General features: G+C 37.0%; 1 protein-coding gene across 2 annotated transcripts in view; it reads left to right on the top strand.

Annotated features, from left to right (window-relative positions):
- PLXDC2 (plexin domain containing 2) overlaps positions 1 to 17,150 on the top strand; it is a 246,037-nt gene that overhangs the window by 90,465 nt on the left and 138,422 nt on the right. For both annotated transcript variants that reach the window (XR_011698271.1, XM_071560208.1), the window contains exon 2: positions 15,876 to 16,087. Coding sequence is in view for 1 of the 2 variants with exons in the window: in XM_071560208.1 (XP_071416309.1) it covers positions 15,876 to 16,087 (212 nt within the window). In the remaining variant the exon portion in view is untranslated. The remainder of the gene's footprint in view (positions 1 to 15,875; positions 16,088 to 17,150) is intronic.

The raw sequence follows: 17,150 nt of genomic DNA, 5'->3' as shown, positions 1-17,150 counted from the left end.
AAGATGCTTCAGTCAGGCACCTGCAAAACGTGAAATGCTCAGCCTATTGAGCAGTGCTGGCCAGAGGGTTCACAAATTCATGTTTCAACAAAGATGTTGCCTCATGGGCGTGCTTCCCAGCCTATATGCCATTGCATAGATGATAATCCTCTTTCTGGCAGTGAAATAGTGGCATTAGCAGCAATTGCTTACATGGAACAACAAATATCAGATAAATATTTAATATGAGTTTAACTTTTTAAGTGTTGTTTAATAGCTGAATACTGAGGAAACGACGTGCTGTGACTAATCAGCTCTTTTCAGAGCACCAGCAAGTACTCCTATTCACTGTAATGCAAAATGTATGGCTTCTAGATCCCTTTGTGAGATTTAAAGACGCCAATTTATTGGATATATGATGCATCTTACATCAGTAAACAGAATAATATTAGAATTCTGTCTTCTTTTGGGTTTTCTAAAATCAGAGTTTTCTTAAGCAAGAGAAACCCCTCTCCATGACTAGCAGTTTTATGGTGTTGCTATATGTTAGATATCATCAGTAAATTACCTTCTGCTTTTTCTGAAATCTGGGCATCTCACTGGGCTCAACATGCACAGTCACTTCACTCCTTCCCTATGTGCATGCAAACCACTTTGCTATTTTGCCACTGCTTTGACTATGTGATTTTCTTAGGGATTTGTGTCACATGTATTCATGGAACAGTAATAGATCATAATATGCATATAGACAGTTCTGAAAATTAAAACGTGTATATTCTTTGTCCACAGGTTTGAGGGTGAGGAATGAGCCCAGTGCTGTTGCTATGCACTTATAATGTAACAAATCTCTGATATTAAGCTCAGATAAGAAAGGTCCTAATTTTAATTTTTTTAAAATGAGAAATAAGATTCCTTCTGTGATACTCAGAAAATATAGCAAAGTGGAGTTCAGGCTTGTCACGTTGCTTTTCAGAGCAGTGATTTTCTGACTGCAGAACTCCATGCATTCTTACTCTCCCCTCAGCTCTTTTATCTTCCTCTGACACATCACTGGAGAGGATAACATCAGATTTCAGACAATAAGATTGGGAAGGGGTAGCAGGCAAGTGGGACCAAAGCCTTTGGCTGAGGCTACAAGACAACCTCTGCACGCAACATCACCTTTTCCTCCCTGCTCAGCTCCTCTTCCCTGTAGCTGGGCTAAACAAAAGTGATGCAACATGTGGTCTGAAAACATGCCTATTCCTGGGAGAGCACAGGCTTGTCTAGAGGGGATCAGGCAGCTGCGGAAAGGGGAGATGATCAGAGTAAGGCTCAAAAGTGCTAATTAACTGAACTGGGGGCAGAAGGAAACCTGAGTAACTGTAAAAGGAGGAATTCCCTGTACAGGTCTGTACCTAGTGGGATGGAGCTGTTAAGGTTCCAGGTGGTGGATAGAAACTATCATTCAAGGTATGGGAAAGATAACTTTGGCTGGATGGGGAGAGACTTGACTTGGAGTCCGAGAGCATCAGAGGGAATAGTCAGACTGGGTTTCTGTACCCTGCAGGGGGAAGGGAGAAGATGTCCAGGGCAGAGCACACAGTGAGAGTGAAACCACATGCACGTGTAGGAGAAGGAAAGAAAAAACTCTGCAAGAAAGAGAAGCAAGATTCAGTTTGCCCATAGTTGAGTGCATTGCAACCTGAAAAGCAATTGTGTGAGCTGGTATTTGTGAAATCACTCATATTTAAAGCTTAAGGTGAAAAACAATATATTGATGAGTCTGTTTCCTGCAGAGAGACTGTATTAATGACACTAAAACTTTTCTCCTGCAGCTTTCAGTCCCCTTACTTCAGCAAAACTGATGGGAGTAATAAAGTGCGTTACTGCTTTTTCCCTTCTTACTGCATTTATATGAGAGGAGAAGGCTGAATGTGCTGTCTCCTCCAGGAGTAGGTGAAAAGTCATATATGCTTCATACTTTTTGACAAAGAGATGATACTGGACGGATGCTTAGAAACAGCTTGGCTAAATCCAGTGAAGGGATGAATACACTGTGGAAAATCTTCAACTTTTGGTATGACCAGGCAGAAGTGAGACTAATTTGGGGCACAAGAAGTTGTGAGGTTTTGGTGTACCATTAATGTAAAAGAGGAAGAATGTCCATCGTGAGTTATGCAATAAAGTTCAGTTAAATAAAAGACCTTTGAAAGGCCCTGGTTCATGGAAGTATCAGTGGTTTTGAGGGCTCATTTAGAGCCAGCAATGTGCCCAAATCCACCAAACTATGAGAAACTTTCCCATGACTGACACGCATACAATACATGGACCGCAAAACCAGGTTTATTCTTTTAAGCAAGTGTGCATTTGCTGTCACCACTGGCTAGTGTTTAACAAACTCTTCCTCCCAAATTTGTTTGATGTTACAAGTGTGAGGAAGGACTTGAGCACCTACAATCCTTTCAAAGTGTCCTGCTTTTGAAGTTGTACCAGAAAATGGTGAAGACTTATTTGAGCAAAAGAGAGGGGGCAGGGCAAACAGTTTAAAAAGTCTGTAGGGATTGTAACTTTCCTTGATGTAAGAAGAAAAGTCTGCTGTGAGTTTTGAGAGACAGTTCTGTCACAGTGGGCACATGTATTCATGTAATGAAAAGGAGGACCAAGAGAGCTGCTCAGGCAGATAAGAAAGGTGGCCAAGCCGGCTCTTTGGAAAGGTAGGGATGTGTAATCTGCCAGTCTATTACTCACTGAATCTGACTGCATCCTTTACTGTAGATTGCCTAGCCCTTACATTTATCTGAAAAGAGACCTGTAGACCAGGCCTATTAATGGTAGTGGGTTTGGAAGTGATGAGTCTGTGGGACATAACTGAACAAGGACAGCCAGTCTGTGCAAGCTTAGCAGTCGTTTGGCCAAGACACCTAGATAACCAGGAACTGGTAATGTATCCCTCTGTAATTCAGACATGGACGTATCTGTGGAGACTGAACTATTCCTCTGTCTGAGTAAATGAAATGTGCATGTTGAGAAAGGCAGTCAGCATTCAGCAAGAAGACAAATCATTTTAAGATTAACTCCTCAGTGAAGTGGAACCGACAGCCCTGTAGAAGATGAGCAGTTCTAGGGGTTGTTGAAGTTCCATTAAAGTTCACCAGCTTGGGACTTGCATAAGATATCAATGCTTTGACAGTGTGAATGTATGTTTTATGGAGGGTAATTTTGTGGCCTAAATTAGCATTGAGCTAATTAGCAATAGAACCAAAATTACTATGAATATGTTCTTGAGAATTTTAAGTATGATTTCTAGGGTCATCTTAATTTCCAGAAATTGGGCAATTCTTTACATTGAACTCTAACAACACTGAATGAAGTCTAGATGTTGTCGAATCTGTTCCTTGTTGCAAGATGTGAAGAGCTGGTTTCCAAACCTTATAGCAACTCCTCTGGCTCTGGATAAGCTGTCAGCCAGTCTGTGGGTTAAAACCTTGGCAGCAAGATGCTGTGATGTAGAAATATAAGATTGCTGTAAAAGTCATCTTTTTGAGCAACTGGCTAGTGCTTTACTGTCATTGAATCTCATGGGCAGGGTATGGGCAATCATAGCTGACTGCTGGCACTATTCTTCATTTGGAAAGGGAAAAGAAATAGCATGTTGAGACAGCATTATTATGTACTTTTTAGGAATAAAATCTGTAGTGAGGAGAATGAGGAGAAACACAGGTGATTTTTCAAGTATATTTTACAGATATATCATTCTGTCTAACAACACAGGCTGTTTTTTGACTGACTTATTTTCCCAAATCATTCTCTACATGGTTTTTTTCTGTCTCTGATTAGTAAGTAAACACTCAAATATAATTGTAGAGTGATAATAAAGAACCTGAGCAACAGCTGGACCAACTGGCTGGATAGAAGGGTGAGTGCTCTGCAAAATAGTGATTACCCAAGGAAACAAATGGACTTGTGAGGAAAGTCTTTTCCTCATAGAGCCATTCCTTCTGCTCTCTTAATGCACGGGTACCGTTTGCCTGCCTCTATCTAATCACCGAGTGCACCAAACCTGAGTTCCTATAGACTCAGGTATATTTAGAAAATAAGCTCCTCCAAAGCACTTGAGCACATTTGTGAGGTTTTTTTAAGAAACTGAACTCTCTTGTTGCATGTGTCACCTCTATTCTTTTTACCCTCTAAGAACTAAAATAACATATTCTTAATATGATGATTAATGTGTAATGATCTTCACACATTACATAATGTCCTGTCTTCCCTTTAGAAAAGCACTGGCACAGCAGGGAGTTGTAAATCTGTCCCTTCCTAATTGTAAACTGATGTAATTTGAGCTGGCTCATCCCTGCACAGCTTCCAAAACACCATGTGCTCTGCAACACAGCAGTATATTTTCTGCCTCCTTTTTGAAAAATGCGCAGGTGAATTGTAGGTACATGGCAAAGCCACCCCAGCAGGAGTGCTGCAAAGCTGGTAATGGTTTTTCTTGGAAATGTGGTAGAATTGGAAGGTGTTTATAATAAAGAAGAAGGTGGCCACATTTATTCAGTCTTCTCCCAGAACATGTCTATCCAAATAACTAAGTTCTATGTAAGCTCTGTGTATTAAAAGTGAATGCCAGCAATGCGGTTCCCTCATTTTATTTAGACATGGTGGGAGTGCACATTAACCATGTCAAATGTAACATATAGAAAAAACTAGGCTCTATCTGTAAATTCTAAAATGCCTATATAGGAGTTGAATCCTTCCAGTTCAGTGAAATCATTCCCTTCCTGCCCTTTTCTTCCCTGATCTTCACAATCCACAGTACTAGTTTGTCTGGTTTTGGGCAGAAGGCAAAGGCAATATTCAATACTCAATATTGGGCAGTCCAGTTAAACATTTACTGGATAATTTTATTGCTTTGACAAGTTTCAAGATTGATGCAATATTTTATCTTCTGTTTCTCCAGTATCTCTGCCAGTTTTCAAATGGATTATTTTATTTTCTGCCAGGCAAAGAATGTCTTTCTATCATTCATATCTCAAATCAGCTTAATTCTTATTTTTATGTCTCTGATTCTTAATGGGTTTAATACAGCTGTTCTCTGACTCTAAACACATTTCTACAACAAATCCTTCTTAATGTGTGATTTACATTTTTTTTCTTGCATCAAGTCTAGCCAGGCAGATTTTGTGCCAGAGCTTAAAAACAATCGCCACTCTAATTTCCTACCATTAGCATGCTAGAAACATGGTATTTTTCTCCAGGAGATCTCCTGATCTAGGATTCTAGCTGATTTTATCTGAAGCTAAAATGAGAATGTCTCCTGAAAATTAAAGAACAAAAAAAAGGCTAATGGTATTTAGATCCATTGTAATTTCAGTAGCAAATTTAATCTTGGTTAGATAAGACAGAAAATAGTTTGCCAACAGAGAGTCTGAAAGAAATAACCAAATGCCTTTTGATAATAAAATAGTATGTAGCTATTATTAGTGCTTGTCATTGGTAATACAGACTATATTTAACAGAGAAAGTGAGCATCATTATCTGCATGTTAGAGATTGCAAAAGAGAAGTATCAATTGAGTTATTGTAAAAATGCTAAAAAATAATAAGTAACTACACTGTCACAGCACATACTCATTTTTTTACAGAATACATTTCTTCACCATATATATTTACATTATATTATATATTACATAAATAATATATTCTATTATTTACTATAGTTAATTAGGTTTCTCTTCTGCTTTCTGGAAAGTTGAAAGGTTCTGATTTCTGTAGTGACTGCTCTTACAGAGGACCGACTTACTGCACTGAGCCAGATTGAAGACCTTATTGTTTAAAATCACTACTATGTTTTCAGAAATCCTTAAAAAACTCTCTTAATGAACATGAATGAAAATGGAGGCAATAGATCTTATTTTTTAAAGTTCTGTACTATTCTTTTGGAACAAAATATACACAAATGAGGGGACTGGGTAAATATATAGATAAATTTAAGTTGAAAAGATATTGCAAGTTGAGAGTGAAGTGATCTTGAGACAAGCTTCAATGACTTTTTTTTAATTGCATTTTCATTTCTTAACTATTGCATCTGTAGAAAAAAAATGTCAAGAATAAAACACATTAAACATGATGCAGTGTATCTATAAAGGCAAGAAAAGAAGGTAAAAAATATCTTGAGAATTTTAGAGTATTGACATTTAGTGTATTTCCCAGTCATTGCTAACTTAAACTTATAACCCTGCCATATAAGCTCAGTGAGACCACCTTTATTTTTCCTGACTCTTGGAGCAAGTCTGTGTTTGACTATGCCAATTTACTTCTTTTACTTTTTGCAGAACATTTCATGAAACCCCCATCCTGACACCGCGGTGTAGTGAGTTTTGGCACTAAGCTGTCACTGTTCATTAAATTAAATCCTTACTTCCATAAATGATCAATCTATATACTTGTACCTGGATTAATCTTCCTAAATCCTGAATCACTGTTGGTCTAGGAAAATGTGTGCAGAAAATGAAAGAAGATATTATATTTCCTCATTTAGTCCATAATGAAAGTAAAGTGATTTAAATTTTAATTTCTCTCAGAAATTGATGTGTGAATTTAGCATTAAGATGAAGAAAAGTTTAAGTTATGTCTCCACAAACAGTTGTAAATTTTAATTTTCCCATCTTTAAAATACCTCTCCTTTGCCAGTCTAATGGAAGAAACATTGCAGCAGCTGTTTTCTTTAGCTTTTATATGAGATACTACTGCATCCTCTGACATACATTTCTGAGCAACAGCAATTGCTTGTTCATTTTCCAGTTTTCCAAATCCTGAGCTCTGTGGAAATCTAATACTGCAAACCACTTCCTTTCCACTCCTATGATGGGGCAGAGGGAATTGAGGACACAGCAGGAGAAATGTGTCATATTTAAATCATGCTGGGCCTACATTGTGTGATCTGCCTTTCACTGAGGTGTCCTGGTCTGGCTGATGTCTGAGAAGTTGCACTCTATGTAGGCTGTATTTTGACCACAGACTGATTAATAAATCTGTTTGGAGCTAGTGAGGGGCTCAGGAGTTTGACCCTGTTTGTAGACAAGCTACTAACAGGGTGATTTCAATTGTTGTGTACCCCTGACATGGGAGGAGAGGAAGTCCTTATCTGTGTGTCAATCAGTCTTGGTTGCACCTGGCCAGGTGTTATGCTACCTTTCCTCTCTTATTTCCACTGTGACAGCTTGCTCAGGCTTCACTTTATGCCCCCGGGGTGATGTCTATGCACATACACATTGTGCTGGTATATGAGCCCCATTTTCTCTTTGCTTGAGCAACCGAATCCTGCCTGGTTGCCTTTGGTGTGAATGCTGACATTGATCCTTGGGCCTGATTCGCAGTCAGCCTGACAGGGCTACCCAGAAAGCCAATTACCCTCTGGTGCTGCTCCAGCACAGTGAGTGACAAGTTAGCTGTGGAAAGCTAACTGCTGGTGTCTTGGCCAGAGCAGTGTCCCTGGAATCAATGCTCCTTGCCTCCACATGCTACAGAGTGCAGAGGCACTGTGTGTGCTTGGTGTGCTAATCCATTTTTCAACACTGGGCTTGCATCTGTCTTAGCCTTTGGCTTTTCCTCAGGCTAAAACTGAAGATAACCCTTCTACCAAAGTTGCATTTGGCACTGAGTGCTGGGAACAGCATAAATTAGCCAAGACAACACAGTTTGGTATATCCCAGATACTTGATGTCCTTCTTGACAAGTCATGCAAAAGGAGTTGCAGACATATGCTACACTTCAAATTATGAATGCCTAGTTCCTTTTTTGTATGCTTTTTCCCTGGCACCCTTGGGTCATAGTAGTGCCTAGGTTTGCTGGATCCTTGAGAAAAAATAAGTATGCTTTCCAATTGGAACTGTGAGGTGAACATGATGGAGACAGCTCTTATGCTACTATCTGATATTACCAATCCTACTGTAATCCAGTTACTGACCAGAAAAAAAAACTTCATAAACTTTTATCCAATGTGTTTAAGTAAGGTACAGTTGGTATTAGTATTCTCTGGAAAACATTTGAGTCAAGTTTGGGAAAGCAAGAATTTGCATATAAATAGAATATTACAGAGAGATCTCCATTTTTCTTAGCAGGACATTTTTTTGTTGAGTTCTTTACTTTTCTCTGCTTTTGAACAAATAATTCTGTGGCTTAGCAAGGTTTGTGATATAGGGAGGTTTGGACAGAAAAGACATAAATTACATATGAATTAACATTTTGACATTATTGCTACAATGGTTAATAGGAAAACATCAAATTGTTTAAATTGTGTTAACTTTCTGCTTTTCTATTCTGTACTTTGATAATCCACAAGTCAATACAGTTGATAATATTTTGAATTGTGTTCCAGGGCACAGGAACATTACAGATATACTTCCTTTTGGAAGTTTAGTATGTGATAAGCATTCATCTTGATACACTGCATTATTAATAATTATTGCAAGTGCTACTGGGAATGTGGATATGAAACCTATTAAAGATCAAGTGGTCTTTATGATTATTTGTGCTGAATATGGCCAAGGAAGAATCCCAACATTGGTCAGTGTATCAGGAAGTATCCCTTTCCTGGTAGTCAGCTGAGATCAGGAGGGTAGGGTTTCCCATATATAATGCCAAATTTTGTGCTGGAAAGGAAATGGAGAATTAGGATATATTCCTTTAAGCAAGCTTAGATCTATAACTCTACTAGATCTTCAGCTGAAGAAACTTGGAAATCTAGTATTAAAAAATGGTTATATGTATAGCAATTATACTGAACTAACAGCAGGTGAGACAAGAAGTGAAAGTCTTTACCACTTTTCATTTGAAAAAACTATTTCAGTTATGCATTGCATACCTACTTTAAATTGACACAAATAGTACAGCTTTGAATTTTTCTCATGTGATCCATAAGGTCTAGCTCTCTGACCTGATCCATGTGAAAATTCTAGAAATACCACATCAGTAACAGTACATCTGTGGGACTTTAAATCAAATCAGAATTACATCATTCTGCCTTTTCTGGGGTTTCTGTTAATAGAGATGCTGAGCAGTACTCAAATTGAATTTGCCTTGACTGGACATCTAAGCCTATTAGAGATTCTTTTTTTTTTTTTTTTGGTAAGGAAAGGATAAACCAGAATCAATTCCAACTTCATTATCTCATTATCTGCCATTTTCTTCAAAGTGATTTTGTCTTCCTGTCTCAGAAAGTGGAAGATTGAGATAAAGGATTACACTCTGCATTGTTAGCTTATTCATAATTGTGTTTTTATCATTTGAAAAGTAATAGGGAAAAGGTCTGCAAGTATGGGATACAAGTGTGCATAAGACATGTAAGAGCCTAGTAGACATGAAAGGTTATATGCCTTCCACTTCTGTTATGATCAGCCTTCCCTAGACTCTTGTCACTGTTTTAACCTCAGCTATGAAGCCAACTTAAATCTATCCAGATTGTGTGTATAAAAAAAAAACAACTTAAGCACATCAGAACAGAACACTTCTTTTTTCCCTTTTAAAATCTTCTTACTATACTGGCTTCAAAATCTTGACACTGGTTTTTCGTGATGACAGATAGCACTGTGTAACACTGAAAACTCCCCTCCCTCCTCTTATTACCTAATACCTTCAAGACTGCAAGCCTTTTTGAGACATAAGTTGTAATTTTTTTTCCTGTGTGTATCCAGTTAGCAATAAACTTATGTCTTGGTCCCCAAGTGGAACTGGTGGTAAGAACAGCAAAACAAATCTGTAAGAGGCTATAAAACTGTAATCAGATTGCTTGTAAATTTAATGTGCATGTTAAATTATTGTGTTTATATAGCTGGTGAATATGACTGAAGCTGGAATGAGACAATATTTCCTCAGTGTTGATGTATGCTAATCAAACTAACAGTATTGTTACCAGTGGACTCGGATCTTGACTTTACTTATACCATTTTAATATACCAATATGAATACATATATAATTGAAAATGAGAGTAAATCAGGTAATTAAATCAAACAAACAACAACAAAACCCCAACACCCTGCAGCAGTTATAGTTCTGACAAAGATGAAGTTGTAGAAGTGTGATAATATGCTCTTTGGGACCACTGGTGGTGGTGAAAAATAATTATTGAATAAGAAGTGGTTGTGAAGGGAAAAGTCTGAGTTCATATTGTTGATAAAATGGATATGTAAGGAAATTGCCAGTTATGTTATTACCCTACCATAATACCTATTATTATTGATGCTAACTCTGTATTGGACATGAGTCTTAATTGCTATTTATTGTATAATTGCAAGGAAAACATACATCAAGATAGTGATGTTATTATTTTAAACATTACTTGTTGTTCTGAGCAAAGAATTCAATACCAGTAAAGTGACCATCATCTTCTTTCATTCAGTATTTTATCATCATTAACCTCTGACTCCCTTTGCAGGCCACAGAAATTCTCATTCCTTGTTTGGTGAAAATAGGATCATGCTAAGCTTTATTTTCCCATATATCATTACAATTCTTTTAGCAGTCTCAGCCAAGCTTTAAAATGAAACAATGAGGATCTAGTCTTTTGTGGGTTTTAAAATCATGAACCAAACTGGCATAACTGTTGGTGTGCTAATTGTCGCTGTGGGATAGATTTTATAAATTATTTTTAATTTGTTCAGAAATTTATCATATCATTATCATATATATATTGAAAGTCATGCTTATCTGTTATATTGTGCCTAAATTAAGGTCAGAAAGATGAAACTGGTCCTAGTCCCATGAATCTGGTACAGCAGAAAAAGAAGTCTCAATTGTGCTTAGCAGTTCAGAGGCAGAGTTAATTTAAACTAGAAATTTTTCATCTGAGAAGTATGATTGCTTTTTGCTGTGATATTGATCATTCTGTACATAAGCCCTCTATCTGGACAATCCTTTAAAGGAATTGTTATGTTTTGAAGAGTCTATAATTTAATGGGGCCTGTATTCATATCTTCCAACAACATTTGTTGGTTTCTCATCTTTACTAAAATGGTCATAATAGAATAAAAACTCATGAGATGGGCTATAGAAAGTCACTTAAGCTAAAGTAGTATGATGGCATTTTCGGTTCCTTGATGAGTAAATTTGTATATTTAATACTTGATTTTACTGGCATTTGGGCTGAGGCATATTTAGAAAGCTGATAGTATATCTCACAAGCAATCTGTTGAATAAAGGTTTCAATTTGTGAGTATTTCTAGGCTTTCAAAAAAAGTCTTGCTGATTACGATGCATTTATGAAATTAGTCAGATTGAGGAGTTGGCTTAAATGTGTACACTCATGAAATGCAAATAATGCATGTTTTTCAAAAATGCAAATATGAAATTCTGATGTGCTGAAACTTTCCACAAAACTTTGTTTGACCTCATGGAAAAAGGGAGGAAAGCCCAAAACCAGGTGAATTAGTGGGAAATAATTTTCACATTTGCCATTTTTTTTCAAATAGAGTTTCTTTCTCTTTTGGTTACATTACTGCCCATAAAATTATAATGTTAATTTTTTCTTTTAAAATGACCTAGATCTTCTTACAAATAAAGCTTTATGCAGACCAGACTTCCTTACTAAATCAGAGCTGTCCTATTTTTCAGGTTCTACTGTTGCATTTTGGTTTTATTTGCTTAGATTTTTTTTCCCTTTGCTTTGAGGGCAGGCTTGGCAAACAGAGAACCCATGCCCCCTACACAGTTAGGGGGTTTCTTCCCTTTCAGCACATCTTTCTTGTGTAGCCCAGCATTTCTGACCTGTAAGAGCACCTTGCATAATTCACAATATTGAAGTGGACAGACTTCTCTACTTACTCAGTCGTCCACTTTCAGCATTGGTTTGTGTTAATGATGTGAGTTTTAAGCTGTTCTGTGTATTTTGTAGTACAGGAGATACATCTTCCTGCCCAAAACGCTCAGACTAGCAGAGCCACCTCAAAAGTCAGTTCTGATGTACAAGATACAGTTTTTCAGATGTGTGTCTTTCATCAGTTTAGTTTAACAGTTTTCATCAGTTTTAGTTTACAAACTTGTTTATTACTTGTTAAAATGCAGGCTCAAGTATTAAAAAAGCTGTTATCTGAATACACAGTCATTTAAGCAAAAAGCTTTCAAAAATCTTTTTCATGTTGGCATGTAAACCTGTACAGAAGGAAATTTGAAGCACCTCTCTTAGATGAGAGCAAAAGTGAGCCTGTCTGCCTGCCTGTAGTTTTCACCCTTTCCCCTTCCTCAATGTCTTCTGTAAATCTTCTGCGCAGGTACTTGCAGATTTGCAGTCTGTGTGAATGATGTCGCTATTCCCTTAAAGCCTTTGGTGATCATTCTGGTCAATCACACTAACTACAAATGGCTGAACTGGCCAACTGTAACAAGAGTTTCTGAACTTGCCAACAGTCACCAAATAATCTCAGAGCAGTGAAAGCTTTTATAGATTTCTTTCCCTTAACCCCACTCTACTGCCTGTATAGTTTTATTCACCACAGAGCATTAATCTTCAATTTTAACTTAACCCAAAGGAGGAAAGGGGCTTCAGCCATAATGATTTTCATTGCTAATTTTATGAAAATTTCAAGAACAAGAGCTGAAGGATCAGACCAAAACACCATCTTCATTACGTATTCATTAGACAGACCTGTAATCTATTTTTCCTACTTCCTAAATACTGCAGTACAGTATCAGCTGTGTAGACCTTCACACACAGATACTGGTACTGTTACAGTTTGCACATAAAAATGTCAGTTGAAAACTGTAGTTCCAACTTTGACAGATTCAAAGTCTTATTGTAGTTTTGTGTCTCTGGTCATACAAGTTGAACAAGTTGCTACTCATCTGTGTTTGTCAATATTATGATTTTATTATAAATCTGATATTACAACATTTGGCTGCTTTCCAAAGTATTTGAATGGCATGTTCTTCTTCAGTGTTAATTAGGTGCAAGCTCCAAGATCTAAAAATAAGACTATAACACTTTGATTCATTTCCTCTAAAATGCCTTTTAGGTGATTTATTAGCTACACAGAGATTCCAACCAGAAATATGAAATATTTCTAACTTGTACAGTACATTTCTCTCTTCCTTGAGATCACATCCAGATTTTATCTCACATTGTATCTTCAGCATCTCTACCAGTCCAGGACAGTTAACTACTCTTTTGATAACACTGTTTTACAGATTTCCAAGACAATCATGAAAAAAACCCCAAAGACTAGTTTTGAACTGAAAAGTTATCAGTTTGTGTATTTTATTCTTGCTTCATTTAAATTTAGAAGGATATCATGCATTCAGAATACTGTTAGAAGTTTCTATATCTTCCTTGTGTCAGTATAGCTCATACCTGTAAAAAGAAAGTTTTTCAGTGTAATGGCAAAAAGGGTGTGTTGTAGAAAATTTTCTGTTTCAAAGAAAAAAATATCATAACTGCAGTAGTTGAAAGGGGATAAATGTTATTAACTAATGACTTCAAAGGTTTCTATAATGGGATTTCTAAAGATTTCTCAAATTTGGCATAAGCCGAATTTTGCAGATGCAATTATACTATAAAAGAAAATATGGAAAACCTTGTGTAGAGTTTCCAAGCCAGCAGACATAGCCCAAAATACTTCTCTCTTTCTTCTCACCATCACTATATTATAATTTTAAAAATAGCTTATGTTATGAACACCTTAAAGGTTAGAAACCATATTCATTTCTATTCAGGATGTGGGAGAGCAAGATATAATTGCTTTCCTTTACAAATGGAGCTCAGCTTGGGTGAATAGGACTTGAGTCTCCCCTTTCACATTTTCTATTTGCTAATTTAGATGATTGCCTCAACATGTCAAACATACATATGTTAGCCATGAAAAGACTAGGCTGGAGTGGGAACGCAAAATGGGGGTGAATATTCTTTTTTTGTTGCCTTAGTGTGGGTTTTGAGCCACCAAGGCCAGACAGGAAGGTTGCTTCTGAAGAAGGGAATGGAACGTGTCCCTGATATGCCGTGGCCTGGGCTCCCTGTTTGTAGGTGCCTGGTGCTTCCCACGCCTTGCAGGGAGCTGCCATGGTGTGTTAGTAGCACAGACTCGATTGCAGCAGGAGGGCAAACATTGCCCCCATGGATCCAGCCTTGAGCACTGCATATCACAGGCAGAAAGTGCCTCTCTGCCAGGGTATCTGAGAAGTTTGCTATGTCTATCAGCTTTCTGATGCCTTATGCCCATAACAGCATGGTGTAAGTGCCTGCAAGCTGAAGCAGGGAGGGCTGCTTTGAACAGATTTTGATAAGGACTGTGGAGGAATAAGTTAGTTCATCCACTGAGCTGTCCCTCTGCATCTGACTGCTGATTGCCTGGTAAAATAGGGAGCACAGTAGCAATTTGCTGAAGAAAATGTTCTAATGCTTTTAAGAAATGCAAGGAAACAGATTTCAAAAAGCCACCAATTAAAAGAAAAGAATTCTGATTACTTGGGGTCTGAGAAAAGATACATCTCAAGATTGCTTGTTTTGCATGTCTATTAAATTCTGATTTCTCTAGGTGAAAAACACCTTCAGCTCATTGATTTCAGTTTGGTTGAGTCAGATCAAATAGCTTAGGAAATAAATAGTAGATGTGGGGGAGTTTGTGAAAAAAATGGAACTACATAGAGCCGAAAGTGTATTAGAGATTGTTTCTGTATTGAAACATTTCCTGATCTGTCAAGAACAATGTCTGGAAGATCTTGCTATACTCATGACTCCTATACCTCTTCCTGTTGTGATGCAGGAAAATCTTTCTTATTTAAACCTTTGATGGGTAATTTTCTATTTTCTCATCTCTTCTGTACCTAGATGATACATGTGATGCTTAGAAAAGACTTTGGAAGTGGTGCCTTCTTTTGCTCAGAAGCTTCTGTTAAACAGAAGCAATGGAAATATTTCTGTAAATAATTTATTCACCAGTTTACCCTTTCAGTATTTTCTTTTACTGTGCCACTTCTCTTGGGAGTTCATTTTTTTCTGTTTTTTGAAACAGATCACCTTCTTCCTGGCACGTGAAAGGTACTCTCTACTTCTCCCTTTAGACTCAAAGACAGTATGAAAACATCTTATTTTAGTACAAAATGTAAAAAAATACTTCACCCTCTCTTAATGGGGTTAACTGAAATAATAGAAAAATACTTTGATTTTTGGATTGGGCAAAATCAAAGAATTTATGCTTTGCATGGTGATAGTTTTATAATTTTATTTTGCTGATAGTTTTACTAGTATGAAAAAAATTGTGAATGAGCATGAAAAAGTCCAAAAGGAATATGTAAAAGATACCACCCAACTGCTCACCCTTTGCAGATGATATAGTGGGTTTCTGCAGACTTCACACATTATTCATGTTTATCGCTTGTACAGCAGGGCAGCTTTGTTTTTCCATTGGAACAGATGTTTATGAGAATTTCACATCTTTCATAATGTTTATTTGCCTTTCATGATGGCTTCCAAGCTCTTTTGACATAAAATATGTAGGAAAAACTGTCTGTACAAGTGTTTCTTTGCTTATTCTACATTTGTTTTGTTATATGATTAAAATAATGTTCGTTAGATTTATTTTATTTTGAAAAGGGACAACTATGGGTAGGCATGTATTAAAGTTACAAAAGTTACAGGAAAAAGCTTTTCCCAGACATAAAAATACAGGAAAATAAAATGTTTAGAATGTTTAGAGGACTCTACAAAACTTAGTCCAAATTCCTGCATTTTGTAAAAGTAAATTATTCTATCTATTCTTTTAAACACTTATGTTGTTTTAGAAACTTTATCAGAGGTATAAATGCCTATTTCCTGGAGTTGCTCAAAACCTTTATTAAAAATTCCTAGGTTTTCAGTTATGATTAGTAAACCAATGTTCTGCCCACTTACTATCCTCTTCTGCTTTGCTTTGTTTTTTCTCATCAAACAGGTGTGTTTTATGAAGTTGTTCAGAGCTTCCCTAAAGTGGAGGAAAATTTGCAAGTGGATTCATATGTAAGCAGCCACAGGTGGAGAAGGCACTCAGAGTCTCTCAAATCAGTCGATACTAACAGAGCCAGCATGGGGCAGGATTCTTCTGAGCCAGGAGGTTTCACGGACCTGCTGCTTGAAGAGGGACATGACAACACCACCCAGATTGAGGTAGATATTCATTCCATCTAATTTTTTATTCAATTTGTTATCTTTGACTGTAGGTAAGTAAAAAATTAGGGCATTTCCTTCAGTGTATTCAAAGGTTGATGGGGAAGAGAACCTCTTGTCTCTGTAGTTGTGAACCTGTCAGCACGTGGAAGCTGGAGTTTGCTCCGTTCCTGAGGCTGGAACCTGTCCTTTCTGACTTTGGAAGACAGTCTCTTGGGGATGTCTGTCTCTTTGCTGGAAAACAGTTAAGGGAAGTTGCACGTTGTAGCACTTGTTGCTGGAGAACTGGAAAAGGCAGTAGCATTAAAATAGAATAAAATTGGATTATTTTTTAGAAGTTGGTATAAACACCTTAGTTTGATAGATTTTGCCTGTCTTTATGGAGTTGTTCAAGGCACAGAGGGGAAAGGCCATAGAGAAATGAGAAACTGGAAGAAAATTCAGGTTAGTCAGTGAAACTGTTTGTATGTGTTATTTGATTTTTGGTCTTTCAAAGAAGAATAACAGGAATCAAGTCCATCTATGGAAGACTTGGGATGTTCTCCCTCTGTTTTATGGTGTCAGTCATCTCTGATTTCTTGTTTAAAAAACTTTAAGTGCCACATTTCCCTCTATCTTGTTTTGTTTGGTTGTTTTTATTGTTGTTGTTGGGGTTCTTTTACATACTGGTTTAGAGGCTTTCATATAAATAAAACCTACATCCTGTTTATCAGTAAACTACCACTCGGAATAAGCTACACTTAACATTTTCACACTCTAGAATCTGCTTCCAAAACAACAGTGTTATTTATTTTTCAGTTCTGAGAAGTTCACTCTCAGATAAACAAAACAGCTTTCAGATTTTGGGTTGTTATTTTACACAATAAAAACCCCCAAAAATATAAAATCCATGTGTAGAGACAATGGCATCTCTGCAGCGGGAGTCAAAAAATAGTAGTGCTTTCTGAGAGGCGTGTTTTGTGGTTGTTACTTTTTAACTTTCCAAGTTTGCACAGCATTAATTATGTTTCCTCTTGTATAAACATTAAAGTCACTGATTTGTACATTATAGTTTTGAGTTGCA

This window comes from Pithys albifrons, chromosome 7 (assembly GCF_047495875.1).
Source record: "Pithys albifrons albifrons isolate INPA30051 chromosome 7, PitAlb_v1, whole genome shotgun sequence".
In the NCBI taxonomy this organism is placed as follows: Eukaryota; Metazoa; Chordata; class Aves; order Passeriformes; family Thamnophilidae; genus Pithys; species Pithys albifrons.
Note: the sequence above shows the minus strand (reverse complement) of the source record. Positions and strands in the feature narration are given on the sequence as shown.